The following is a 13,903-nucleotide window of genomic DNA, read 5'->3' on the forward strand; positions in this document are numbered from 1 at the left end:
AATATAAACAAAAAGAGTCAATAAGTAATTTAAATAAAAACAAAACACCGTGTTCTTGACATAAATTATAGTAAAATTAGCTTAATTATAATTTTTTTAAAACACCAAAATATAAACTATATTATTAGGGACACGAGAGAAAAATAATGACAAAACACTGAAATGCCTTATACTTTATAAGGTTTTCACTTCCTAGAAGAATTTTAGGAAGCTGATGTATGAGTTTTAAATATACTCTTTTGTTTATTGTGTACTTATTAAATGATTTTTAAATTTCCCAATTCTTTTCTGCATCTTCACAATCTGATTCTACTATCATTAGCAATCAAATGTTATCAATACTAGAAGATGCACATAAGGACAACAAAACATAATAACATAATTCATGTAACTAAAAGTAATGTTCTGGTTCCTAAGACATTTTCTTTTGAGGTGATATCATATTATCTCTGACAAGTAAGTTAAGAGGCAGTGAAGAAATGAATCAACCAGTATAGTATAACTTGCTGGAATAACTTGGCAAATTAGTGAAAAATGGGATTTAAAAATACTCCCCATAGGAGAAGTCAAATTTCTTGTACGTCAAGATAAATTGTCTTTCAACAAGTAAGTTAATCAGGTTTTCAGAACTGAACTATGAGTGAATAAATCAACATCATTAATCTCCTTCCTGTAATTTCTATATAGCACTTTGCTTACACTTCATTTTTGATATATCTATAAGTTTTTATTTATGTGTCCTATCTCATCCATAAGTATTATATTCTATTCAACTATACACAGATACATGCTTTTTTTTGCTCACTTAGTAACACCAGGCTTTATTTGAAAGTGGATTTTAAAAAATACATTGGATTCAACATTTAAAAATAAAATATTCTCTGGTTTATGTGGAATACACACTTGGATTTTCCTAACTGCCATGCCTACTCAAAGTCATGAACAGAAAAGAAATTTAGATAAGAATAATTAGAAATTAATGTTTTGTTACAACTGAGATTATAATTCACTAGAATTATAAGTTAACCTACACTCTTAACCAGGAATCATTATATGGCAAAACCTCACATACAATCATCCTGTTAATTCTTGTTGAAAATATGGAATTATTGATTAGTAAGTATTATTGGAAGCATTCCTTCTCAATGAAGCAATTTTAGAACTTTAACAATGGGAGAGAATTACTCAATTACATGCTTTTCAAATTTTAGCTCTGAATAAATCAATGGAATTTACAATGCTATCATTGACAACCTCAAAAATTCTATTTTAGTTTAGAAATTTCCTCAGCAAGATATTTGGTTAACTGTGGAGAACAAAATTACCAACAACAAAGCTGTTAAATGAACAGGCCAATATAAATTATACAGCCTAGATCACATCCAATGAAATGAATTCAGACTTCCTTTGGAGAGGCAATTGGTTCAGTCAACATGCTTCTTTTCTCCTTTGTACTGTTTGTATTTAGTGTTTGTGGTTTAAATCAAGGAATTGATTTCCCCCCAAATCTTATTCAAGGTCAAATTAAACAGATGTGATAGGAGTTGAAGTTTGTTACTCGGAGGATAGATAAGATCAATAACATTGATTTTACCATTGCACAGTAATCTGTTTTATTAAGAGGAGTTTAAAACAAGGTTTCTATTTGCATTTTTGTTTCAAATGCCTAGTACTGAAAAGCAGTCACTGAATTTAACCTAGCATATTTAGGCATAAGGGTAGTAATATTTTCTTTTGAATTCACAGTATTGGCTTTATTTTTTAGAACTTTAAGGGCAAAGGAAACTCATTTGATTTAACACATCTATACTTGTATCCAGGTCATTGAATAAAGGCAGCAAGGGTAAAGCACATTTTTAATGGATTATTGTGTTGCTCTGACATGGGGCTTCAGGATATCCTTTCTATTGAATGATTTAATGACATTAATCCACCAGGCTTTACCACACATAGGCTTGCATGTATGTACATCCACTGCTGAGGGAAAAACTCTGCAGTTTGCATAAGAGAGGAAAATATAACAGTAACATCTAAAACCTCAGAAGAGTAACAGAGTGAGCTTACCCGTAGAAGCTCAGAACAATAACCCTCCAACCTGAACCATGACAAGTTGGTCAGGTGATAACCCCCTGCAGCAAATATTTCTGCCTCTTTGCTTGTCCCAGCAAGTTCCACAACCCCCCGGCACTTGGGACTTCCGCTTCTGCTGTTACTGCTATTGACTTTTAATATACTGCACATTAATATCCTTTGTTCCATTCATCACAAATTTAGCATCATTTTTACTGAAATATTGGTTTAGGGCTACCTATGAAGCATATGGAATAGCTTCTCAATTTATTCAAATCTTTTGGCATATATTTTCTAACTACAAACTTGTTTGCTAGAGAACCCAGAGTTGACATATTGTATGTGCCTTGTGAGAAACAAAAAGAAAACCATATCAGCATAACTGGGCTAATCATTTGTTGGGGAAAATTAATAAATGAGTTATAAAAATATATGCAAAGAGGAAGAAAACTCTATCATTGCTGATTCAGACAGCATCCATCTTTTACAGTTCGTATCATCTTAGCCATGTGAAACATGAAAAGGAAAAACCATCAATTTTTGCATGTTTCTTAATTTCTAAGTAAACGATGGGGCAAAATATTGCTAAGTCCAGAACCCTGGCCATTAGCAAAAAGTCATCATGAGATTTTTATTTATCCCCTGGAGTTTGTCATATATCAGTTACATTATTACCATTTCTCTGAAACACTAAGAAGTATCTAGAATTTTCCAAGAGAAAATAATTTCTAAGATTTATTGAGTGCTTACATTACTACTTTTTGTTTTCATTAAATTTCTGAAAATATTTTTGAAAATTGAAGCCAGAATCTGTTAAGTAGGATGTTTAAGACCACACACAAAACCTAAGTACTCGACCAAGTTTTCAGAAATTATGAGGCCATTTTTATACCAGTGAAAAACTGATGGGTTTTACTTTTCACGTTTCACATGGCTAAAGTGATATGAACTTTAAAAAATGGATGCTGTCTAAATCGCAAATGATAAGAGTTTTCTTCCTCTTTGCATATATTTTTATAAATGATTTGTTAATTTTCTCCAACAAATGATTAGCTGATTTTTTTTTTTTTTTTAATTTCTCACAAGGCACATACAATATGTCAGCTCTCGGGTTCTCGAGCAAACTGCTGTGTTATCACACAACTTGTTAACTACAGTGAGACACTGGTGCTTTTTCTGCTTATTCTAACCCTCATTATATCCTAAGGCTCTCTCTTGGGAGTAAATGGTTTATTTATTTAACCATTAAAAGATGTAGTAAAATTGGCCTCAGTATTTTTGATATAGTACCTTCTAAGGGAAGTGAAAGGCAGATCATAGAAGGCTATTGCCCAATTAAACTAGACGGGCAGCCTCCACAGCCTACGGGTACACAGGAGGGCATGGATGACCTCCACTGCTAGGATTTTGGATACTGTCACTATTGATCAGCCAGGCCTAGAGTGAGCACTTCTTTCACTGCCTCACTAGCTCAATAAAAACAGAAAGTGCTACTGTAACATTGAAATTAGGTACCACACAGAGAGATTTCTACAGAATTTATGGATCCCAGGAACAAGCTGTTATAACTTTATCAGTGGCTGCCTTCAAAACAGAGAATCTTACTCTTGAGGTCAGGTATGATGAGCATCAGATATTCCATTTCATGAAGCAAGTGAAGCCTGGGCCCTTCCCTACATGGTTGGCCACAGGAGTTAACTATTGTCGTTTTCAAGTCCTTACTTTTTGGGTCCCACTTGGCCAACATTGACCCGCACACAGATGACTTTCCTTGTCTGCATGCCAACGGAGCAAGAGGCCTCCCCGTTCCAAGTTGTAGTTGTGTTGAAGGACGAAACTGAAGTGTCCTCGATACACTGGCCCCAGGGACCAGTTTGCCAGTGGTACACGGTACAGGGATGCTCGTTACAGCTGCGTACCTCTTGCAAAGCACTGCTGTTTGGGCACTGAACTCCACCTACAAAAACAGACGGTATTAGCAGATTAGATACGGTGCCAACAGAAACCTTATCATTCTCTGTTCCTTGGAATTAACAATCAGAACGATGCCGGCCACTTACTAGCACATGTGGCCACCACACTGCTAGGAAGGCAAATCGCATGAATGGCACTATCTGGCTTAAACCTTAAACTTTGTGGTATATTTGATATTTGGTTTGGAGTCCTCAGGAGGACCTCAAAGACAGGCCATTATTCTCTAAAGAAGATGAAAAGGTAAATCGCATGAATGGCACTGTCTGGCTTAAAATGTAAACTTTGTGGTATATTTGATATTTGGTTTGGGGGACTCAGGAGGACCTCAAAGACAGGCCATTATTCTCTACAGAAGATGAAAATGAGGAATAAGCGAAGCCTACGTAATTCCTAACCAGAGGAAACATGGACACTGAGAATCCACAGATGGGGGAAACCCAGTATGTTCACAAATGATAGCCATCAAATTGAAAGTCTTAATTATAGGTTTCAAAGTGCTGCTTATTTCAGTGAATTAGGATTTAGGGTGATTTAAAATCAATAGATGCTTTATGACCCTCCATGGCATCACTGAAGAATACATTATACACGTATTAATGATAGAACACTGCATTTCTTCAAATCTAAAATGTGTGAATGACTGTGAGATAGACCATCATTTTATGTGTCCCAGAGAGAGTAAAATGGCTTCAAATTAAACTACAATACTTTTTTATGAAGTGTAATTTTTACTGTATGCTCACTCAAATAGCTTTGTATGACTTATTTAAATACTTTTTAAAAAATGTACCACTTTTACATACATTAAAAGGGAAGGTAGTCCTAAAACTTCTTTACATTCAGAATACAAATCTTTCAAATAGCTTATTAGTTGACACTCCTCAAATTTTGTGTTCTCCTACATAGATCATCTCTGTGGTATCACACGCATTGGTTATCCAGGATTTCTTAAAGAGTGTTTCCTGTTGTCTCCAGGGTTTTTTTCCAGGATACTGGTACCCATTTCTAAGTTCTAATGTGGCTCCATTTTTAATTGTACCAGATGTTTGTCAATGAAAGGTTTAAGCTAGCAACCAAAGGAGGGTTTATTTTCCTTCCTCAAATGGCCCTTAGCTGTTTTTATTTCTTTGTTTTTGGTAGAAATATTATGGGGTTGCTAATGCTCTCAGGAATAACAATGAAATTTCCAAGTACTAGCAATGACAACTATATTATAACTGCTGCTTGGCCACAGTGATTTTAAAATGAACCTAATATAAGATGCAGTAATTACAGAGATGATAAAGGCTTAAACACATGTGCCCTTTAATCAATAGAATGTGGTGTGTAGTTGTCAATATGGAACTCTTCTTTAACATGCTGAGCCCATTATAAGTACTTTATAGGTGGGATCTCATTTTATATCCACAGCTGCTGAATTATGCTTCATAAAAATTATGAAGCGGATGAGTCAGACAGCTTAAATCATGCAGTCATAGGAGCAGTTAGGAATTTATGGAGTCCGGTGCTTTTTTTGTTTTTACCTAAATATTATTTGTGATGCCAGCTCTGAAAATAAAAAGGTTTATCCTGTTAAAAACAGAGTATTGGGAGGAATCTATTGTTTATTTTATTGACAATTTGATCTAGTCATACTTCTGTAGTCTCTGGATTTCATTTTAAGAATAGAAAATAACTGGTTGTTCACATGGAATGGTGGAACCTTGGGTGTTCATTACACATATTTGTGACAGTAAATGGAGGAATACGGAACATAATAAGATGTGGGTTTTAGATATTAGGAAAGCAAGTTTTAAAAAGTTTAAAAATGTTAAGAAAAGTGATTCAATAGCTAGTGACTCTAATATGGCAGGAGACCTGGGTTTGATTTGGGAAGATCTCCTGGAGAAGGGAATGGCAACCTACTCCAGTATTCTTGCCTGGAGAATCCCATGGACAGAGGAACCTGGCAGGCTATAGTCCACCGGGTCACAGAGTCAGACACAACTGAGCAACTAACACTAATATGGAGGATAGCTCCTAAAGTTTGAGATCTGGGTAAAAGTAATAAGCAAAATCACACCCTGAGCTGAACTTCAGGTATCATTTCATTTGTGACTAAGGACATCCCTCTATTCAGCATACAAATCAGTAGGCAATTTATGTGATAATTTAACTGCAATTTACAGTCTTATGCAGTGTTCAACTTATGCAATATTGAACATGGGATCAACATCAGAATAACCTGTATTAAACAGCGTTTCATTACTGTCCCCTGCTTCATGAAGGTGAAAACATCTGTCACAGCTCATATCCTATCTTCCATCACACAGCTCAGCAACCATGGGAGCAAGAAGTTTAGTATTTGAATAGGGACAGCTCCTAAACCTGCTAATTGAATTGGAGAGAAGTAAAGGAGCACTCTTACTACCCACTTCCCTGAGGCTCTAGATTTATCCAATGGTATTTTTCAGGAAAACACATGCTAACTGTAGAAAAATGTGTTCATTTTACATAATCATTTAAAACTATATCTTCTTATTTAATAGTGAAATCATCCCTCCTCAATTGAATAATGTGTTTTTACTTACCCTATTTTTACTTTGAATATATGTATGCTGTGTAAGTTGTGATTTAAAAACTCTGAATTGTTTTTGACATTGGAACTGACTGGTTGGTTTTGAAAAAAAAATAATAAGAAAAGAGCTTCTACATCAGCATAATGTGTCCAGGAACTGCAAGAAAACTGTTAAGTTTACAAACATAAAGACTATTTATTTTCTTGCCCCAATCCACATTAAAGCCACATCAGCATTTTCAGTGTGATTTCAAGATATTTGCACAGATAAGTCCCAGTGTGGTCTTAATTATAATAACGATGTGGCAATTTGGAAAGCATGGCTTGGATAATCAGTCATTGCAGCACTGTCGTGTTGTTCGGGGAATACTTTTATGGTTACAAAATTGATAGATATGATACTGAATTTATTTATTATTTATGGGAAGATTTAATTTCAGACATCTGGGAATATTCCCATTCCTGTAGTACTGAGATTATAAATGTCATCTGTGATAAAATTAGTGATAAGTGTATTAAAAAAAATCCTCTTATACATAAAAATATATGCTTCATATTAATGTGACTATTTAGGCTTTCTATCATTTCACCAAAAGGAAAGATTTTATAATACTTTGATGAAATTCTGTTATATAAATAAACTTTCATGTTCATACAAAAATGACAATTATAATATGCAAAACTTCTCTCAGAAACCAAAAATGACTTTTCCTCCTTACCATCAAGCCCAAAACACCTTGGTTAGGAGACATTTAACAGAGCTATGTTGTTTTTGAGTGTGGCATTGAAGTCCTTACAATTTAGATCACAGATTGGAGAGGAAAAAAAAAGAATCTTTTCAGGGGCTTCCCTTGTGGTCCACTGGCTGACTCTGAGCTTCTAATGCAGGTGGCCTGTGTTCGATCCCTGGTCAGGGAACTAGTCCCACATGCTGCAACTAAAGATCCTGTATACCACAACTAAGACCCTGGCGCAGCCAAATAAATAAATAAAATAAATAAGTGGTTTTTAAAAAAAGAACCTTTTCAAAACATTAATTGAATACCTATGTACTGACTGCAATATGCAATGGTTACCTATGATTCAAGGGATAGTCTAGAGGGGTTAGAAATAGAAATAATTCTTGCTGCTCTCAAGGATCTTACAATGCAGTGGAGAGAAGTATAGAGGTGATAATATAAGCAAAGAATTGAGTACAATTCTAGGTGAATGCAATAATATAATGATAAGGAATATGACAATTATGTTAAAAGAGGTATTTAGTATAATTGGGATTCAAAAGTTTAAAATTATATTAGTTTGGGGGATACTAAAAATGACTAAGGTTGTTGAGATGAGGCATTGAGATGACTTTTGAAGAAATAGGAGTTTGATAAGCAGAGTTCTGGGAAGGGAGACAAGGAAGAGAAAATTTAATTTAAGCAGAAGAGAAACTAAATAAAAGCTGAGGCACTCAGGCAGGTATGACCCTGGGAATTAGCAGTATTGATGCAGTCAACTGGAGTGCAGAGTTCACACAGGGAAGTAACTGGTGATAAGGATAAAAAAGTGGACTAGGCTCAGGGTAAGAGGCTGTTACAGTGTACTGTGAATTACAATTTTAAGATACTTGTAACTTTGCCTGCTATTGCAGCCCTAATACCTTTGACAGTAGACTACTGGTGGGTGAAAAGCAATGGCAATGATTTCAGGGAATTTAACTGGAAGTGCGTTAGTCACAGAGAACCTCAAGACTCTGGGGCAGCCACCACCCCCTCCATTTTTTTCCCCAATATCCCACCATAGAGTCTGGATATTTCCTGTAGGACTGTAGGAACAGACTGAAGCAGAACTGCTCTTTCAAAGTCAGTAGCAGGAAGATGCAGAAGTGGCAGTATTTACTTAGAAGTCAGAGTTATGTGTGTATGTATACATAAAATAGATCCTAATCTCTTCAAATTCCTCTATAGGAAATAGAAGTACTGCCTGGTTTTCAGAACTAAAATCATTTCACTGTAAAAACGAAACAAGATAAAACAAATATTTATCCCCTCAATGTTTTATTTTGCAAAGTAAAACTTCTGAGGATTACTAATTATTTGAGGTAAAATTGGCATAATTTTATTTCAATTTGCATCTATTTTCTGCAAGTAAAAAGAAGGTGTAAAGACACATTAACACTTGGCTGAAGTTATAATATCAGGTCACTCTGAACTCTGCAAAAATAAATATTCTCTTATATCTTGCTTTTTAAAGATAATCAACTATAATGAGAACTAACAGAAGTTGCTATACTTAGTGGAAAACCCTTTGAAAATCATTCTTCCTTTTAAACCAAATTTGTTAAGAACCTGCAACATGGGTTACAAAATGGAGAAGGTCATAAATATAACATCAATTTAAAATTTTTTTAAAAATTCAATATACTACTATTTATATAAAAAATATGTCAAACTTAAGCGTTAACGCACTGAATTCTTTTAGAATTCCGGAAATAATTCTAAAGTAGCCCTTGGGACCCATCCTGTATTTTCACACGATACAAAGATTTTTACATCAAAGTGTCAAACAAATCTAAAAGCAAATTATTAATCTTATTTAACCAAAAGTCAAAGCTTTTGAAGCAAGATACATACACACAATTTTATTTTCAAGTTGAAAAGAAATATTTTTATATTAACTGTCTTCAGTTATGCCATTTGTGATTTGGTTTCCAAATGACAATATTTCAGTAAGAGGCATTTTATGACATTTTTGTTTACTGCCAATACACAAAATAATAGGTTACATAATGTTCATTGGAAGGACTGATGTTAAAGCTGAAACTCCAATACTTTGACCACCTTATGCGAAGAGCTGACTCGCTGGAAAAGACTCTGATGCTGGGAGGGATTGGGGGCAGGAGGAGAAGGGGACGACAGAGAATGAGATGGCTGGTTGGCATCACCAACTCGATGGACATGAGTTTGAGTTAACTCCGGGAGTTGGTAATGGACAGGGAGGCCTGGTGTGCTGTGATTCATGGGGTCGCAAAGCGTTGGACACGACTGAGCGATTGAACTGACCTGAACTGAAATGCTACTCAAAGATTATATGAAAAGCAATTGTATTCAAATTATTTTTATTCTATTATTTTTTATGTTTAACTTTGAACTAACCCCAAAACTATAGGGGTATTTAAAATGTTACCCAAGAATTTTTTCCCCTGGATCATATGGAAGAAGTTATTGAAATGATGCCCCATTACCCGAAATACTTCAGTATGTATTTCCTGCAATCAAGGGCATTTTCCTATACATAAGCATATTCAATATTCAGGATTAGGCAATTAACACTGATGCATTATTTCCATCCAATCCTCAGACCCATTTAAACTTGCCAATTATCTCAAAACGTATTTTATAATAAAAGGACCTGGTTCAGAATCAACTGTTGCATTTAGAGCTTATGTGCGGCTAGTTTCCTTCAATCTTTCTCAATCTTTCCTTAATTTTCATAAATTAGACACTTTTGAAGATTCAATTCAGTTCAGTCGCTCAGTCGTGTCCGACTCTTTGCGACTACATGAATCACAGCACGCCAGGCCTCCCTGTCCATCACCAACTCCCAGAGTTCACTCAAACTCGTGTCCATCGAGTCGGTGATGCCATCCAGCTATCTCATCCTCTGTCGTCCCCTTCTCCTCCTGCCCCCAATCCCTCCCAGCATCAGAGTCTTTTCCAGTGAGTCAGTTCTTCGCAGCAGGTGGCCAAAGTATTGGAGTTTCAGCTTCAACATCAGTCCTTCCAATGAACAACCAGGACTGATCTCCTTTAGGATGAACTGGTTGGATCTCCTTACAGTCCAAGGGACTCTCAAGAGTCTTCTCCAACACCACAGTTCAAAAGCATCAATTCTTTGGTGATCAGCTTTCTTCATAGTCCAACTCTCATATCCGTACATGACCACTGGAAAAACCATAGCCTTGACTAGACAGATCTTGCTTGGCAAAGTAATGTCACTGCTTTTTAATATGCTATCTAGGTTGGTCATAACTTTCCTTCCAAGGAGTAAGCATCTTTTAATTTCATGGCTGCAATCAGCATCCGCAGTGATTTGGGAGCCCTCAAAAAAAATAAAGTCTGGCACTGTTTACACTGTTTATCCATCTATTTCCCATGAAGTGATGGGACCAGATGCCATGATCTTAGTTTTCTGAATGTTGAGCTTTAGGGGCCAGTTATTTTGTAGAATATCTTCCAGGTAGGGTTTGTCCAATGTTCCCTCATGATCAGAATCTACAATATGCATCTTTGACAGGGATGGTACAGACATGACATCATGCTTTCATCATACCACACCAGGAACACATCCTTTGTATTTGCCCCATTACTGATGATGTAAACTCTGATATTGAAATAACATAGTGTCTGTCAAACTTCTTCATTAGAAGGATATTTAAGACTGCAAATATAATGCTTTTCATCAGAATTCCAATTAATTTATTTATATCAAGTATGGATTCATGGTTTCCTATCTTAGTTAATGTATATAAATAGCTTTTATTGTTAATTTGCATTCACATTGCTCCTGTATGTGGCCAGTGGGAGACTCTTCAAGCTAGCTTCCTTGACCTTTTTTTTAATTTCACTTTTATTTTATATTGGAGTAGAGGGCAATGGCGACCCACTCCAGTATTCTTGCCTGGAAAATCCCACAGGCGGAGGAGCCTGGTAGGCAGTAGTCTATGGGGTGCAAAGAGTCGGACATGACTGAGCGACTACACTTTCACTTTTCACTTTCATGCTTTGGAGAAGGAAATGGCAACCCACTCCAGTATTCTTGCCTGGAGAATCCCAGGGACGGGGGAACCTGGTGGGCTGCCGTCTATGGAGTCGCATAGAGTCGGACACGACTGAGCGACTGAACTGAACTGAACTGACTGAGAGGTGGTTTACAATGTTGTGTTAGCTTCAGGTATAAAGCAAAGTGATTCAGTTATACATATATGTGTATATCCACTTTTTTTTCAGATTCTTTTCACATATAGGTTATTACAGAATATTGACTAGAGTTCTCTATGCTATACGGTAGGTCCTTATTAGTTATCTCTTTTATATATACAATAGTGTGACCTTTTGAAATATTTTCCTCTTCTTTTCTTTCTGGCACAAGATCCTCCAGCACATCTTGTACTTTTGTTATCCCAGCCCTAGAATCAGCTATTTCTCCAAGAAGCCCTGGCTCCTTCCATTGGAGAATGGTATTAGATATCAAGATCTCAGTGCGGAATGCACTGACTGCTAATAGGGTCCCACTGCTCTCATGCCACTTCAGGGAACAGAGCTAATACATGTATATGTCTATAATATGAATATATATCATACTTATATTTGAATTTTATGTATTTCTATGTCTAGGACTTCTCTGATGGCTCTATTGGTAAAGAATTCCCCTGCAATGTAGGAGACCCCGGTTCAATTTCTGGATTGGGAAGATAACCTGGAGAAGGCTACTCACTCCAGTACTCTTGGGTTTCCCTGGTGGCTCAGATGGTATAGAATCCACCTGCAAGGCAGGAGACCTGGGTTTGATCCCTGGGTTGGGAAGATCTTCTGGAGAAGGGAAAGGCTACCCTCTCTAGTATTCTGGCTTAGAGAATTCCATGGGCTGTTAGTCTATGGGGTTGAAAAGAGTTGGACACGACTGAGTGACTACACTTTCACTTTCATGTCTAAATTCACAAATTGAACACCATGAATTCACACTGATAACTTCAAATTCCAATATAATACAACAAGGTTTACTCTAGTTTTCTTTCTTAACATATTCAAAACTCCCTTCTTTAGCAATGAGAAACCCAACTATTATGTTTAATACATGTACCTATTTGGTCAACCAACTCCCCTCACCAGTCTCCCACTGCCATCTTCACTGCTCTATCCATGGGCCATCTTCATCATTATGCTCATACTCTGACACCCTGCATTCAACCACTCCACATTATTGAAACCCTCCTCAAGCCTGCTTGGCTCTGACAACTCCCACTGGGTTGGCTTCCTCAATGCTGAGATTCCCTCCTCATCCTGCTTGTGCCCTGGCATCCTGTGTTGGGTCACTGCTTTTACTCTCTTGGGCAATCCTTTTAGACTTCTCAGTGTCCCTGATATTTCAGGTAAGGCCTTACTTTTCTCACTGGGGATGCCCATCTCACTCAGGGTGGGCTCTGACAACCACACTGGATCAGTACAGATGTCCCCTCCTGCCCACCTGGTGGCACAGATGCTCAACTGTTTGGCTCCACTTAATAACTTTGCAGATAAAACTGTTCACGAAGGGAGCTAAACAGCCTAAAAAGGACAGGAACGAAAGGGAAAAGAAAGCATAGCATGAGGTGAAGGAAGGTGCTATTCTATTATTTTACCATTCTTTTAATAGGAATAAGAAAATAATGAGTCATAACATTTTAACAATGGAGAGTGTGTCTAGTTCATTGGGGTCATATGGAATACTCCTCTATCTCACACACTTATATATACACACATGGATATAGATACATACAGACACAGAGGAAGATACACAGACACGTATACAAGAGAAGACCAGGGATAAGATCAGTAGCCAGCACTCCTTTCTTTCCAGCCCACAGTAGGAATGCATTTCCTCTGCTCCTGCTGAGATTAGGTTCAAATTCAAGTCATGATTATATGACCTGCTTTGATAATGAAATATCAATTGAAATGGTATAAATCACTCTGGATGAAAGAATTTAATTGCTGACTCTCTTAAAACAGATAAGAGTCCCCAGCTATCTTCTTCCTCTGGCATGAAGACTGTGAGGCAGGCTTTCATATGGAGGTGCAATGCTGAGACATTTCATGGAGGACAGACTATCATGGAGAGTTACCTGTCATTGTAGCAAAATTCCCAATAGGGAAAAATAATTGTTCTATTAAGTTACTGAATTTATGGGCTTACTACAGTACAACTTTGACTTCATCAATACAGAGGGTATATAATCTCCAGTATAATGTATAATGATGACATTTTTACTGAGATAAAAGTACAAATGAATAGGTTACGCATTTATTTTGTAAATCCAGATAAATGCTTTGTACATGGACTTGTCCTGTAAGCTATTTCACCAGAAAATCATTTAATTTCATGTTTAAACAACCAATATTTAATTTTACTAATGTGATCTTTACCCTTAAGGTTATCACAATAATATTCTGATCCACAGATAATTAAGAAGATCAGGCTTCCCAGATAGCACTAGCGGTAAAGAACCCATCTGCTAATGATGGAGATGTTCGATTCTTGGGTCGGGAAGAACTCTTGGAG

The 13,903-nt window shown here is 36.5% G+C and overlaps 1 protein-coding gene across 1 annotated transcript in view; it reads right to left on the reverse strand.

Annotated features, from left to right (window-relative positions):
* Positions 1-13,903, reverse strand: part of THSD7A (thrombospondin type 1 domain containing 7A) — a 504,524-nt gene that overhangs the window by 96,285 nt on the left and 394,336 nt on the right. Inside the window, exon 8 of the mRNA XM_055420502.2 lies at positions 3,793-4,027. Coding sequence (XP_055276477.2) covers positions 3,793-4,027 — 235 coding nt within the window. The remainder of the gene's footprint in view (positions 1-3,792; positions 4,028-13,903) is intronic.

Source organism: Moschus berezovskii, chromosome 3 (genome assembly GCF_049115385.1).
Source record: "Moschus berezovskii isolate FMDL1 chromosome 3, NW_MosBer_1.0, whole genome shotgun sequence".
In the NCBI taxonomy this organism is placed as follows: domain Eukaryota; kingdom Metazoa; phylum Chordata; class Mammalia; order Artiodactyla; family Moschidae; genus Moschus; species Moschus berezovskii.